The sequence below is a fragment of the Cervus elaphus genome, chromosome 3 (genome assembly GCF_910594005.1).
Source record: "Cervus elaphus chromosome 3, mCerEla1.1, whole genome shotgun sequence".
NCBI classification, from domain to species: domain Eukaryota; kingdom Metazoa; phylum Chordata; class Mammalia; order Artiodactyla; family Cervidae; genus Cervus; species Cervus elaphus.
The window spans coordinates 16,264,415-16,280,714 of NC_057817.1; the positions used below are offsets into that span (position 1 = coordinate 16,264,415).

General features: G+C 39.2%; 1 protein-coding gene and 1 long non-coding RNA gene across 4 annotated transcripts in view; one reads left to right on the plus strand and one right to left on the minus strand.

The window, feature by feature from the left end:
* RASSF9 (Ras association domain family member 9) overlaps window positions 1–2,716 on the minus strand; it is a 31,569-nt gene extending 28,853 nt beyond the window's left edge. The window contains exon 1 of one of the 3 annotated variants that reach the window (XM_043880687.1): window positions 2,150–2,716. Coding sequence is in view for 1 of the 3 variants with exons in the window: in XM_043880669.1 (XP_043736604.1) it covers window positions 1,491–1,537 (47 nt within the window). In the remaining 2 variants the exon portion in view is untranslated. Of the gene's footprint in view, window positions 1–1,490 lie in introns of all 3 variants that reach the window. The other 2 variants (XM_043880676.1, XM_043880669.1) reach the window with 2 other exon arrangements.
* Window positions 1,463–15,472, plus strand: LOC122679898. The gene is made up of 3 exons (XR_006336572.1): window positions 1,463–1,583; window positions 4,412–4,414; window positions 15,460–15,472. It is a non-coding gene; the product is annotated as an uncharacterized LOC122679898 (long non-coding RNA).
* The last annotated feature ends 828 nt before the right edge of the window (window positions 15,473–16,300 follow it).

The window sequence follows — 16,300 nt, forward strand, 5'->3', positions numbered from 1 at the left end:
GAGTTGTTTGAAACAATTTTTAATGCATCAGTAGTACTAAAGTACAAGCCTATTTTTGATAACTATCACTATCATACTTTTAAAGACTACCCTGGTAGCTCAGATAGTAAAAAAATCCGCCTGCATGCTGTGAAGGAGACCTGGGTTTGATGCCTGGATTGGGAAAATCACCTGGAGGAGGGAATCACAACTGACTCCAGTATTCTTGTCTGGAGAATTCCATGGACAGAGAAGCCTGGCGGGCTACAGTCCATGGGATTACAAAGAGTTGGACACAACTGAGTGACTAATACTTTCACTTTTTTTTTCCAGATATATTTAACATACGCATAGTCTCATTAACTATCAGAAATATTTGTGATATATATTCAAATTATTAGAAAATAAAACACATATTTAGAAAGTTTGGTAGTATTGATGATTGTTACTTTCATTTCTTAGGTTAATTTAGTCAACTAAATCATAAAGACACTTGGAAAGAGATAATGACAGTGTTTTTCAAGTAGACATTCAGGCCCAAAATAAAGTCTAGAGATTGACTTTAAAGTTGTACCACTATAACATCATGCAGACCCTCTAAAATAATCATATCATTTCCTGCCATGTAATTATATGCTTTCAAATTTACACTAAGTAAATTATGACAAGTACAAACAAGCATGTTTGTGAGAAAAGTTGTGGAAAAGCCCTTGTGCCAAAATATATTAAAAAAGTAAAGCCCATCTCTAGTTACCCTCACATTCTTTTAGGCATAAAAATGTGGTATTTGAGTTAATAAAATATTTAATAGGACTGACACACACATAAATACATATAAAGAAAAATTTGCATGTATGTGAAATACATTTATTTACACTATGGGCATTGCTGGCTTGAAAAACAGCAAATCAAATCAAATAGTAATAAAGATTAAGGAGACAGCTGTTTGAATCCTTTTTTAGTGCCTAAAATCACCTAACGTTCTCAAAGATTTTCGAAAGAATGAGTTTACAAAAAGTTTCTCTACAGAGTATTTTCACTTTGGGAACTTTCCAGGTTTCAAGAATGCCCCACTCAAAGGGGAGCCAAAGCATTGTTTCCAGATTGTATCAGCAGTTCTGCTTTTTTCTAATTAGTAGCTAACAAATTCTAGTTCTATCTTCATCTAATACACTAAAATCCTGTCTGACACAAAAGAAAACTTGCCATTCCACTACTACCAAATAAGCAAGGCAACGAGCACAAAGAGGGGGATGTTAGTGGTGGAACCAGAAGTGCCCAAAAGAAGAAAAAAAGGGAGTTAAAAACATCATTCTTTATTTTCAGAGCTCTTTCAACTGCGGTCACTGCAGTCCCTGTGGCTGGAACAATATCCTTACCAGTGGAGTACAAATACAAGACCTAACTCTTCAGGACTTTATTCCCCCAAGAGCATTTTTAATCAGAATCTAACAACCACAGAACACATACTTTCACAGAAGCTTCCGAACACACACACGCTGAACTTTTACCTGTTTTTATGCCGAGTCTTTAGCAAGTTTCTTCCAAAGGGAGCCATGGTCCGCCAGGCCAGCGAACAGCGAGGGTACCTTCAAGTTCTCGGGGTGAGTGGGGCGGGGGCTGTGGGGGGTTTGGAGGTGAGGGGGGAGGTTTGGGATTTGCAGAGTGGAGGCAGGAGAACTGGGAGCTTCCTCTTCACCTCCTCAGATGCTCCTGGTTTCTTAGCTCATTAGTAGCCGCCTAAAGAGAGCGGCTGAAAGTTGTGCAACTTCTGTTTACCTTTGAACTGCGGGATTGTTGTGACTGCTGCACCTTTGGAGACCTGCCCAGCTTCAGCCTCCAAGAAGGCGTTTGGAGGCAGGAAAAGGAAAAAAAGAGAGAGAGAGAGAGAGAGGAAGGGAGGGGGACCGTATTGTGTTCTGTAGTTATTTGCAGGCTTGCTGAACTTTTAAGAACTGCCAACCCCACAGGCATGATCATACCCACGAATGGGGATTTCACTAGATTTGGAAACCCCCCTCCCCCGCTCTCCACTGCCAACCACACAAGGTGTAGTGAACACATATAAAAGGTTTAAAAGTAAGTATCCCCACCTCCCAGCCAGCTCCAGTCTGTGAAAAGTAATCTGACCGAGGCCAGCAGGAGTGAGGGGCAAGAATTCTTTGCCTACCGATTCGCCACAAAAAGCCCTGCTTGGGGTTTCAGACTTCGAGGGGCGAAGCTGGAGGCTGGGTCCTGGTGGACTGGAACACCACTTCGGGATCTGAGCCCCCCGAGTTCAGGAGGTTAAGAGGCTCCCCCGGCTCTTCCACTCATCCAGTTCATCTTTCAGAAGTCGGAGGATCCGCAGGACCTCCAGCACCGGCTCAGGCAGCAGCCGGGGTTTGGGGTCCCGCCCCCGCCCCATCTTTGTCACTGACTAGCCCTTTTAGAGTTTGACGGAAGAGCCAGCGGCTTGCTCTCACCCCTGGGCGGGTAAATTGAGATAGGACGCGCCGGGCCGCTTTCTGGGAACGGAAGTGTGTAGCGCGGGTCGAGGGCCTGGGGGCATCTCCTGGTCCCACGCAGGCTCGAACCCGGGACCCCGGCAACCCGCGGGTGCGGGGCGGGCGGAGCTCGCCTGCGTGGAGACGCCGTGAGAAACAAAGCTCTGTCCAGGGGCGAGGCCCTGCAGAATTTTCCCAAGACATGTTTTTTCTCAGATTGCATTTCCACCCCTCTCTTCCGACTCCCCTCTCGTCTACCACCTCCTCGCGCCACCTCCAGCCCGCCCCTCGTCCCGCCGCTCTTCTGATCTTTGCTTAGAGGAAGGGAGGGGAAAAAAAAAATCAAAGGACTGTGGCTTCAATCTGAGTAACTCTTCAGGCTAGTGGATCTCTAGCCCTCAGCAAAGGACATGAAAGGCTCATTCTTTCTTTGGAAGCACACTCCTGACCCTCAACAAAAGCACACCGAAAAAAGAGTGATCTCAAAGTTTTCTATAATTCTTACATGCACTGATTTATACAAAATTCTACAGAGCTCAAAAAACTCATTTCCCCCAAATTTACTATCGTAATTCTTACCTAGTCCTCTGTGCTGTATATACATATATGTATTTTATATAACATTATTTATAATTTATTATTTGTAATTGTACATAAATATTACAAGCCACATATATATCCCTAATTGTTATAAGTTAGCTCATTTATTGCAATAACCAGTGCTTTAATTCCATTCAGTTCAGTTCAGTCACTTAGTCGTGTCCAACTCTTTGTGACTCCATGGACTGAAGTACTGATAGGCTTCCCTTACCTTTTATCTACTCCTGGAAGATAGGATAATTTTTTAAAAATACAGTCATCTTTTAAATGTGTCTGTGGCAATGATGCCAGAGAAAATCTTTAAAATACTAAAAGTAGTAAATATTAATGACATATTTTATCTTATATGTTTATATATATACATATTAATTTATATCTGTATGGGACTTCCCAGGTGGCTCAGTGATAAAGAATCTGCCAGCCAAGCAGTAGACTCAGGTTTAATCCCTGGGAAATGGCAACTCACACCAGTATTCATGCCTGGGAAATCCCACGGACAGAGGAACTTGGCAGGCTACAGTCCATGGGATCGCAAAGAGTCAGACACGACTTAGCAACTAAACCACCACCACCATACACATGTATGTGTGTATATATGTGTATATACACATACACACTTTACATGCAACATAAATAAAACAATCTTGGATATAATTCAGTTTCGGTCCTTGACTTTATTTTACAAGCACATCCCCCCAAAATGATACTGTCATGGAAACTTGCCCAGTTATTCTAAGTCATTCAAAATAGAATCCCCTAAAGCTATACTGCTCACTTATTAACATAATGACTGCAGCCAAGTTGGAAAGAATTTTGCATTTACAAATATCCCTGCGTTTCCTGTAGTTTCAGTCCTCGACCCTTATTAACATTATTTGTATATGTAGTTTTCATATAAAACAATTTTTAATAGAGCAGTTTAATGGAACAAGAGGAAACAACATGATATCTTTATTAGTATAATCTTATGTTGAGTTTCAAGTTAGCACAAATGAACCTCATTTAGGATGTAATTATTCCTCACATAAAATATTCTATTAATACTATTTATGACAAGCTCTTTGATATATGAGAATTAAACACAAAGGATTAATATCGCTCAGATATTAAAAGCTGAAAGGAATAAAAACCATGGCCACTTTTATCTAAATAGAAATGCAAGCAAATAATTTGAAAGAAAATAACAAAACCATGTTTTAGAAAAACAGCAATTAGTCAAATATTATGTAGATAAATTGAAATGAGATTTTATTTTTCATATACCAAATTGCCTGATTTTTAAAATGATAATGCTCAACTCTGTCAGTATGATGGTCAGAGTATTCTACTCTACATGAATAGTACAGATTGTCATATCCCTGATAGAAATGAATTTGGCTATGTACATCAATAACCTTTAAAATATTTGAACTCTTTTATCCAAATTTTTTCTCATAAGAATTTTTCTTAAGGAAATGAATATTTCCTAAAAGAAATATTTTTATGAATAGAAGAAATATTTTTATGAATATTTCATAAAAGGCTTATGCTTATTAATCCTCTGTTGAGACCTAAATAAAAAATTACACATGAAGTGTTGGCACAGTATTAAACAAGGAATTGGGTATTTTTCTTTATAAGGTAGAAAGTAGTATAACAATTATCTCACATTGAAAATAAGGCAAACTAATGACTACATGGCCTTTCAGTGATATAATGGAACTTATTCTAACAGTTCATCTCAAAGACTATCCAATTCCCTGGAAGAATGAGATTTTTTGAACTTACTATTTACTGCTGATTAGGCCCAAACTCTGTGAAATAAGGGCTTAAGTTATATAAGAAAAAAGAAACAGACGAAAAGAAAAATGCAAATAGAAAGATAACTCAAAAGATTATTGTTTTATTGCCCTGTGAGATATCAACCAGTTTTACATCTAGCTTAGTTTTATTTCAACCTTCTTTCTTTAATTCACTAACTATTAATATATATGGCAGTCTTTCCTATCCTCTTTTGTACCGGCTTTACAATTCTGTTGAATTCCTCATTAATATGTCAATCATTAACATTTGCACATTATATATTAATATTTGTATGAGATTCATACACTTCAGGTTTTTGAATAATATACTTTGGAAAAACTCTGAGCATGCATCTGTCCTTTTCTGAACCAATGGGAAATCTTCATAGCAAAACTATGGTTAACTACCTATACAATCCCTATCTTTATTAAAAGATAAAATGTGTAAAATGTGTTTTGATGGTAGAAAATGGAATCTTCTTTCAATCATAGTTAAGTATGCAGTTCAGCCAAAATAAATAGAAATAGTATACTTCCTTATATATTTAAATTAAGATGAAAATCAATAAGGAAGATGGTACATTATACTTGATAATAGAAGAATGAATGTTCTCCTGAATCATATGAATGCTATTGAATCTGTGGTTCAGGTGTTATCAGAAGCTAAACAGTGTTAAAACATGTATTCTGATAGAAAGGCCTGTTTTAGAAGGAGGTATAACAAGATATATGTATGAATTTTGGGTCCAGTTTATTCAGAGCCTCTCTTCATATTAAGAAGTTTTTTTTTTTTGGCTGCACCATGCAGAATCTTAGTTCCCTGACCAGGCATTTAACCTGTATTCCCTGAAGTGGAATCCTGCAGTCCTAACCATTGGACCACCAAGGAATTCCCTAGGGAGTCTTTTTTAAATTGAATTTTCCCAGTTTTATTGAGATACAATGGACATATATCACTGTGTAAGTTTAAGGGGAACGGCGTAATTGTTTGACATGTATTGTGAAGTGATTACTACAATAGCTTTAGCCAGCATCCATTTCATAGATGCAATAAAAAGAGAAAACGAAAAAAGAAAAAAAAATTCTTGTGAGAATGCTCAGGATTTACTCTCTTCAAGTTAGTATACCTTTTGAGAATGAAAGTGTTAATCGCTCAGTCATGTCTGACTCTTTGGGACCCCATGGACTGTAGACCACTAGGCTCCTCTGTCCACGGAATTCTCCAAGCAAGAATACTGAAGTGGGTTGCCTTTGCCTTCTCCAGGGGATCTTCTCAATCCAGGGACCAAACCTAGGACACCTGCATGCAGGCAGATTCTTTACCATCTGAGCCACCAGGAAAGCCCAATGTCCATTATACACCAGTGTTAGCTATAGTTATCATGCTGTTCATTGTATCCCCAACACTGATTTATCTTGTAACTAGAAGTTTGTACCACCGACCTCCAATTCCCCCTCCCTCAATCCTGTCCCCACTTCTGCTGATCTTTTTATTATACTAATTTGGCTGACTTTTAGCTTTAGCAGTGTTACTTCATTAAAATGGTAGTAGACATGAGTACAGCCTTTCCAGGTGGCACTAGTGGTAAAGAAACCGCCTGCTAATGCAGGAGACAAAGAGTTCAGTCCCGGAAGATCCCCTGGAGGAGGGCATCACAACCCAGTCCAATATTCTTGCCTGGAGAATCCCTTGGACAGAGGAGCCTGGTGGGCTACCGTCCATGTGGTCACATGAATGAGCGACTAATCACTCCACTCCATATGGTAATCTGTGAAGAAATAGCATACTATATGTTATTATATTTTACTAAGTATAACAGCTTGTTATAATCAATTAGTTTATCTGATTTACTGAAAACCCCACTTTCAATTAAGGGGAAAATAGCAAGACAGAGAGGGCTTCTCAGGTGGTGCTAGGGATAAAGAACACACTTGCCAATTCAGGAGATGTAAGAGACTCAGGTTTGATCCCCGGGTTGGGAAGATCCCTTGGAGGAGGGCACCAGAAACCCACTGTGGTATTCTTGCCTAGAGAGTCCCATGGACAGAGGACACTGGCAGGCTACAGTCCATGGGGTCGCAAAGTTGGACACAACTGCAGTGACTTAGCACAGAACAGTAAGACAGAGAACCTGTTTTATTTGGACGATGAAGAACTCAGAGATAATTCAAACTAGCCAGAAGGGAGGAATCCGAACTTGAATGAGAATCTTTAGATGATCAAGATGTGGCAAAGGGCACCATGTGGAACAGAGCTGTTTACAGCAAAAGGTAGAAAATCTTAAAAAAAAAGGTTAGTGGAAGATGTCATTAAACTGAATTCCAGAGCTATTATTACTGTTACTATTATTCCAATAAGTGTCTATCTTCTAAAGTTCTTTCCTCTCTTAAGGGCGCTCATGGAAAGAGAAAGCACATTTAAAAAGTCGAATGGATGTACTTTTTCTCACAGAAAAAATTATGAAATAACTTCTCTTAAAGTTTGAGCAAGGAAGAAATAACAATCTTGAATGGTTGAGGAAAAGCCCAGAAGCACAGGTTCATTTAGGTTCCAGGATTCTGCAGTGGCAATGTTTTTTTGATTCTTCAAAAAGAAAAATTTTAGAATGGCACTTTTAAGTTTTTGAAGGTTTTACATAAGCACATGTATAGTAAGTCATACAGCTTCAATAGTTGGCTTCAAGCTTTTTTTTTTTTTTTTTTAAATTTTTTTATTAGTTGGAGGCTAAATTACTTCACAACATTTCAGTGGGTTTTGTCATACATTGATATGAATCAGCCATAGATTTACACTTATTCCCCATCCCGATCCCCGCTCCCACCTCCCTCTCCACCCGATTCCTCTGGGTCTTCCCACTGTACCAGGCCCGAGCACTTGTCTCATGCATCCCACCTGGGCTGGTGATCTGTTTCACCATAGATAGTATACATGCTGTTCTTTTGAAACATCCCACCCTCACCTTCTCCCACAGAGTTCAAAAGTCTGTTCTGTATTTCTGTGTCTCTTTTTCTGTTTTGCATATAGGGTTATCGTTACCATCTTTCTAAATTCCATATATATGTGTTAGTATGCTGTAATGTTCTTTATCTTTATGGCTTACTTCACTCTGTATAAGGGGCTCCAGTTTCATCCATCTCATTAGGACTGGTTCAAATGAATTCTTTTTGACGGCTGAGTAATATTCCATGGTGTATATGTACCACAGCTTCCTTATCCATTCATCTGCTGATGGGCATCTAGGTTGCTTCCATGTCCTGGCTATTATAAACAGTGCTGCGATGAACATTGGGGTGCACGTGTCTCTTTCAGATCTGGTCTCCTCAGTGTGTATGCCCAGAAGTGGGATTGCTGGGTCATATGGCAGTTCTATTTCCAGTTTTTTAAGGAATCTCCACACTGTTTTCCATAGTGGCTGTACTAGTTTGCATTCCCACCAACAGTGTAAGAGGGTTCCCTTTTCTCCACACCCTCTCCAGCATTTATTGCTTGTAGTCTTTTGGATAGCAGCCATCCTGACTGGTGTGTAATTGTACCTCATTGTGGTTTTGATTTGCATTTCTCTAATAATGAGTGATGTTGAGCACCTTTTCATGTGTTTGTTAGCCATCTGTATGTCTTCTTTGGAGAAATGTCTGTTTAGTTCTTTGGCCCATTTTTTGATTGGGTCATTTATTTTTCTGGAATTGAGCTGCAGGAGTTGCTTGTATATTTTTGAGATTAATCCTTTGTCTGTTTCTTCATTTGCTATTATTTTCTCCCAATCTAACGGCTGTCTTTTCACCTTACTTATAGTTTCCTTTGTAGTGTAAAAGCTTTTAAGTTTCATTAGATCCCATTTGTTTAGTTTTGCTTTTATTTCCAATATTCTGGGAGGTGGGTCATAGAGGATCTTGCTGTGATTTATGTCGGAGAATGTTTTGCCTATGTTCTCCTCTAGGAGTTTTATAGTTTCTGGTCTTACATTTAGATCTTTAATCCATTTTGAGTTTATTTTTGTGTATGGTGTTAGAAAGTGTTCTAGTTTCATTCTTTTGCAAGTGGTTGACCAGTTTTCCCAGCACCACTTGTTAAAGAGGTTGTCTTTTTTCCATTGTATATCCTTGCCTCCTTTGTCAAAGATAAGGTGTCCATAGGTTCGTGGATTTATCGCTGGGCTTTCTATTCTGTTCCATTGGTCTATATTTCTGTCTTTGTGCCAGTACCACACTGTCTTGATGACTGTGGCTTTGTAGTAGAGTCTGAAGTCAGGCAGGTTGATTCCTCCAGTTCCATTCTTCTTTCTCAAGATTACTTTGGCTATTCGCGGTTTTTTGTATTTCCATACAAATTGTGAAATTCTTTGGTCTAGTTCTGTGAAAAATACCGTTGGTAGCTTGATAGGGATTGCATTGAATCTATAGATTGCTTTGGGTAGAATAGCCATTTTGACAATATTGATTCTTCCAATCCATGAACACGGTATGTTTCTCCATCTGTTTGTGTCCTCTTTGATTTCTTTCATCAGTGTTTTATAGTTTTCTATGTATAGGTCTTTTGTTTCTTTAGGTAGATATACTCCTAAGTATTTTATTCTTTTTGTTGCAATGGTGAATGGTATTGTTTCCTTAATTTCTCTTTCTGTTTTTTCATTGTTAGTATATAGGAATGCAAGGGATTTCTGTGTGTTAATTTTATATCCTGCAACTTTACTATATTCATTGATTAGTTCTAGTAATTTTCTGGTAGAGTCTTTAGGGTTTTCTATGTAGAGGATCATGTCATCTGCAAACAGTGAGAGTTTCACTTCTTCTTTTCCTATCCGGATTCCTTTTACTTCTTTTTCTGCTCTGATTGCTGTGGCCAAAACTTCCAACACTATGTTGAACAGTAGTGGTGAGAGTGGGCACCCTTGTCTTGTTCCTGATTTCAGGGGAAATGCTTTCAATTTTTCACCATTGAGGGTGATGCTTGCTGTGGGTTTGTCATATATAGCTTTTATTATGTTGAGGTATGTTCCTTCTATTCCTGCTTTTTGGAGAGTTTTAATCATAAATGAGTGTTGAATTTTGTCAAAGGCTTTCTCTGCATCTATTGAGATAATCATATGGTTTTTATCTTTCAATTTGTTAATGTGGTGTATTACATTGATTGATTTGCAGATATTGAAGAATCCTTGCATTCCTGGGATAAAGCCCACTTGGTCGTGGTGTATGATTTTTTTAATATGTTGTTGGATTCTGTTTGCGAGAATTTTGTTAAGGATTTTTGCATCTATGTTCATCAGTGATATTGGCCTGTAGTTTTCTTTTTTTGTGGCATCTTTGTCAGGTTTTGGAATTAGGGTGATGGTGGCCTCATAGAATGAGTTTGGAAGTTTACCTTCTTCTGCAATTTTCTGGAAGAGTTTGAGTAAGGTAGGTGTTAGCTCTTCTCTAAATTTTTGGTAGAATTCAGCTGTGAAGCCATCTGGTCCTGGGCTTTTGTTTGCTGGAAGATTTTTGATTACAGTTTCGATTTCCTTGCCTGTGATGGGTCTGTTAAGATCTTCTATTTCTTCCTGGTTCAGTTTTGGAAAGTTATACTTTTCTAAGAATTTGTCCATTTCATCCAAGTTGTCCATTTTATTGGCATAGAGCTGCTGGTAGTAGTCTCTTATGATCCTTTGTATTTCAGTGTTGTCTGTTGTGATCTCTCCATTTTCATTTCTAATTTTGTTAATTTGGTTCTTCTCTCTTTGTTTCTTAATGAGTCTTGCTAATGGTTTGTCAATTTTGTTTATTTTTTCAAAAAACCAGCTTTTAGCTTTGTTGATTTTTCCTATGGTCTCTTTAGTTTCTATTGCATTTATTTCTGCCTTAATTTTTAAGATTTCTTTCCTTCTGCTAACCCTGGGGTTCTTCATTTCTTCCTTCTCTAATTGCTTTAGGTGTAGAGTTAGGTTATTTATTTGGCTTTTTTCTTGTTTCTTGATGTAAGCCTGTAATGCTATGAACCTTCCCCTTAGCACTGCTTTTACAGTGTCCCATAGGTTTTGGGTTGTTGTGTTTTCATTTTCATTCATTTCTATACATATTTTGATTTCTTTTTTGATTTCTTCTATGATTTGTTGGTTATTCAGAAGCGTGTTATTTAGCCTCCATGTGTTTGAATTTTTAACAATTTTTTTCCTGTAATTGAGATCTAATCTTACTGCACTGTGGTCAGAAAAGATGACTGGAATGATTTCAATTTTTTTGAATTTTCCAAGACTAGATTTATGGCCCAGGATGTGATCTATTCTGGAGAAGGTTCCGTGTGCACTTGAGAAAAAGGTGAAGTTGATTGTTTTGGGGTGAAATGTCCTATAGATAGCAATTAGGTCTAGCTGGTCCATTGTGTCGTTTAAAGTTTGTGTTTCCTTGTTAATTTTCTATTTAGTTGATCTATCCATAGTTGTGAGTGGGGTATTAAAGTCTCCCACTATTATTGTGTTACTATTAATTTCCTCTTTCATACTCGTTAGTGTTTGCCGTACATATTGCGGTGCTCCTATGTTGGGTGCATATATATTTATAATTGTTATATCTTCTTCTTGGATTGATCCTTTGATCATTATGTAGTGTCCTTCTTTGTCTCTTTTCACAGCTTTTATTTGAAAGTCTATTTTATCTGATATGAGTATTGCGACTCCTGCTTTCTTTTGGTCTCCATTTGCATGAAATATTTTTTTCCAGCCCTTCACTTTTAGTCTGTATGTGTCTCTTGTTTTGAGGTGGGTCTCTTGTAGACAGCATATATGGGGGTCTTGTTTTTGTATCCATTCAGCCAATCTTTGTCTTTTGGTTGGGGCATTCAACCTATTTACATTTAAGGTAATTATTGATAGGTGTGGTCCCGTTGCCATTTACTTTGTTGTTTTGGGTTCACGTTTATACAACCTTTCTGCATTTCCTGTCTAGAGAAGATCCTTTAGCATTTGTTGAAGAGCTGGTTTGGTGGTGCTGAAGTCTCTCAGCTTTTGCTTATCTGTAAAGCTTGAGTTCTCCTTCATATCTGAATGAGATCCTTGCTGGATACAGTAATCTAGGTTGTAGGTTATTCTCTTTCATTACTTTCAGGACGTCCTGCCATTCCCTTCTGGCCTGGAGGGTTTCTATTGATAGGTCAGCTGTTATCCTTATGGGAATCCCTTTGTGTATTATTTGTTGTTTTTCCCTTGCTGCTTTTAATATTTGTTCTTTGTGTTTGATCTTTGTTAGTTTGATTAATATGTGTCTTGGGGTGTTTCGCCTTGGGTTTATCCTGTTTGGGACTCTCTGGGTTTCTTGGACTTGGGTGGCTATTTCCTTCCCCATTTTAGGGAAGTTTTCAGCTATTATCTCCTCGAGTATTTTCTCATGGCCTTTCTTTTTGTCTTCTTCTTCTGGAACTCCTATGATTCGAATGTTGGGGCGTTTCACATTGTCCCAGAGGTCCCTGAGGTTGTCCTCATTTCTTTTGATCCTTTTTTCTTTTTTCCTCTCTGCTTCATTTATTTCCACCATTTTATCTTCTACCTCACTTATCCTATCTTCTGTCTCCGTTTTTCTACTCTTGGTTCCCTCTAAAGTGTTTTTGATCTCATTCATTGCATTGTTCATTTTTAATTGACTCTTTTTTTATTTCTTCTAGGTCTTTATTAAACAATTCTTGTATCTTTTCAATCTTTGTCTCCAGGCTATTTATCTGTAACTCCATTTTGTTTTCAAGATTTTGGATCATTTTTATTATCATTATTCTAAATTCTTTTTCAGGTAGATTCCCTATCTCCTCCTCTTTTGTTTGACTTGGTGGGCATTTTTCATGTTCCTTTACCTGTTGGGTATTTCTTTGCCTTTTCATCTTGTTTAGATTGCTGTGTCTGGAGTGGACTTTCTGTATTCTGGAGGTCTGTGGTTCCTTTTTATTGTGGAGGATTTACCCAGTGGGTGGGGTTAGACGATTGGCTTGTCAAGGTTTCCCGGTTAGGGAAGCTTGCGTCAGTGTACTGGTGCGTGGAACTTGATTTCTTCTTTTTGGAGAGCAATGGAGTGCCCAGTAATGAGTTTTGAGATGGGTCTATGTGTTAGGTGTGGCCTTGGGCAGCCTGTATGTTGACATTCGGGGCTATGTTCCTGCGTTGCTGGAGAATTTGCATGGTATGTCTTGCTCTAAAACTTATTGGCTCTTGGGTGGTGGTTGGTTTCAGTGTAGGTATGGAGGCTTTTGGACGGTCACTTATTACTTAAAGTTCCATGTAGTCAGGAGTTTTCTGGTGTTCTCAGGTTCTGGGCTTAAGTTTCCTGCCTCTGGATTTCAGTTTTATTCTTCCTGTAGTCTCAGGACTTCTCCAACTATACAGCACTGATAATAAAACTTCTAGGTTAATGGCGAAAAGATTCTCCCCCGTTAGGGACACCCAGAGAGGTTCACAGAGTTACATGAACAGGAGAAAAGGGAGGAGGGAGATAGAGATGAGCAGGAGGAGAAAAAGGGGGACTCAAGAGGAGAGAGACAGATCTACGCAGCTGTCTGTTCCCAGAGTGTTCTCCGTATCTCAGACACCTACAAGGATTCACAGAATTGGATTGGGAAGAGAAGGGGAAAGGAGGAAATAGATCTGTTCTGAGGTAGAAAACAGAGAGTCAAGATTGGGAGAGAATAATCTTCGGTTTAAAGATAGGGCTTCTCTTTTTTTTTAGTAAGGTTATAGTGTAGTGAAAATGAAAATGAAGAGTAGTAGAGGAGTACTAGAGGACTTTAAAAGAAATAAGAGAAAAAGAAAAATAGAAAATAAAAGAGAAAACGGAAAGGAAAAAAAAAGAAGAAAAAAGAAAAAGAAAAAAAACAAAACAAAAAAAGAAAAAAAAAATTTTTTTTTCCCCTAATTAAAAAAATCATAAAAATCTATGAAAATGAAAGTTAAGGAGTAATGGGGGAGTAATAGGGAATTTTAAAGGAAAATAAAAGAGAAAAAATAAAAAAGAAAAAATATAAAAAGAAAAAAAAATTTTTTTTTTTTCCCTTACTTAGAAAAAAAAAAGTAAGAATATATCTAGGAGTTTCTCTGGAGCTGTTGCGGTCAGTGTGGGTTCGGCTCAGTTTCAGATAGCTCCTCGTTCCAGCTTACACTTCTCGATATCTACAGGGCCCTTCCGGTGAAGTCGGTGTTTTCTACAGGGATTTTAATCTGTTGCACCAGTCCCTTCTGAAGCGGTTCCCTTTGTTTATTTGGCTTCTGTTTGCCGGTCTCTTCAGAGCCTCATTTCCGCCCTGACACAGGCGGGCGGAGGTGGACTCTTATTCAGGTAGCTAGTTCCGTTGCGCTGCTGGGAGGGGCTGGCGCCGCGGGGAGGGGCTGACGCTGCGGGGATGGGCTGGCGCTGCGGGGCGGGGCTGACGCTGTGGGGAGGGGCTGGCCCTGCGGGGGCGGGCTGGCGCTGCCGGGAGGGGCTGACGCTGCTTTCTCCCTCTGCGCTGCTCAGGCTCCCGGCTGTTCTATATGGAGCGCGCCCCGCGCTGCGCTAGGTTCCAGCCCTCGGGTGTTACACAAAAGCGCGGAAGGAAAAGCTGCGCCTGCTCTCTGTGCCTTCCCCGTCAGAGCGGTCCAGGCAGCGAGGGGCTTGATGGGCGCGCTATCCCCAGGTGTGGCGCACCCACTCCCTTCCGCGGACCCAGTCTCAGTTTCCGCTGGCGCCAGTCGGGTGCGCGCCCCTTCCGCCCTCTGCGTCCCCAGCCCCAGTCCCCGCCCGCGCCGGTCGGGTGCCTGCGCCCTGTGTCTCGCCGCGACCCTCCCCTCCCCCCTGCCTCCTGCCTCCGGCGGGGCTGGGCCGGTCCGCAGCCTGCGAGCTCTTCTCGGGACTTTCTCCGTCCCTTTGTTCTGCGAACGGCCGGCAGTGTGTTCGGGCTGGTTAATGTACTCTCTCTCTTTTGGTCTCCCACAGTTCAAGTTGGCAACTCACAGAAGTTCCCTCCGATTGTCCTCAGGGCACTCAGGCCCGGACCCTAGCCCAAGCAAGGCCGCCTAAGACTCCCTTCCCGGGACGGGTCTCCGTCCTTAGCTCTTTTGTCTCACTTTTAATCTTTTATATTTTGTCCTACCTCCTTTCGAAGACAATGGTCTGCTTTTCTGGGCGCCTGATGACCTCAGCTAGCGATCAGAAGTTGTTTTGTGAAGTTTGCTCTGCATTCAGTTATTCTTTTGATGAATTTGTAGGAGAGAAAGTGGTCTCCCCTTCCTACTCCTCCGCCATCTTGGCTCCTCCCCCGGCTTCAAGCTTTTAATTGATTAAACAGTATGTGAAAAGCCGGCTTGTTGAGTGTTGGCCAGATACCTGTGTCCTAAATAAAAGGCCAAATTTCTTCACTTAACAGCCATGGCTATTATTAACCCTAAATGAGATAAAGTGACAAATCCACATAACGAAGGCTGTTCCTAGAAATTGCTCAACTTCAATGATTATGTTGTGAAACACAGATACTTTAATAAAATAAAATGGGTGTATATGAATATATAAGCATCCTCAAATATACGTCACCTGCTATATGAAATATAGCAGAATTATAACATTATGTTTTAGTGCTTTACACAAAGCATGTATGCGTTTGATATCTCATTTGATCCCAGTATGTTCAGCAGAAGAGAAAATATTATTTTAGTTTTATAAATAAGAAAAACTGATGTGTAGAGCCATGTGGTGGTTTAACTATTACTCAAAACAAAGAACAAAATGTGGAATCAAAGATGACTTTAGTATAGGTAAGAAGCATAGCTCTACCCTCTATTTCAAATCTCTCATTATGTAAGACAAGATTCAGATATAAATGCACTTGCTAAAAAACATGTGTTAGCATGAAGTAGAACCAAGAACAGACCTTGTTGGCTATACTAACAACTCAAATACAGCTTTTTGATTAACATTGAAATAGAACAAAATAAAAATATACAGCCTAAATAGCATAATTAAAAACACAGACCTTAGAATTCATCTATGCAAGGGCTCATTTTACTGCTTAAGTGCAGAAGAGAGTAGATTTCCAAATTTAATGCAGTAGTAGGCTTGAAAAACAGTTCTCCCAATTCAGTATTCTTGTAAAATTATATAACTGTATGTCCTTAATCTATTTGCAAGCATTTAAATGACCAGTTCAAATCTCATAGGCCTAAATGACCTCTATTTCATACTTAATAAAAGAAGGAAAACAATTTTAATCCAGTGACAGGAATTTTTATAAACTCATGAAGCACTAACAGAGTTTTTGCTGCAAAAATTATATGTCTTATAGAGACATGTGATGTGCTTATTATTAGAAATTTACTATTCAAGTTTTTATGTGCCAGAAACTAACAATTTTAACATTCAAAACTCTCCTTTAGCAAATATAATATGGGATGAATAAGAGAAGGTGATACCATACGTTTTCTGTAAGGAAATTAAACACTACTTTAGGTAGTTCAAGATAAGTGAGGTTTGATG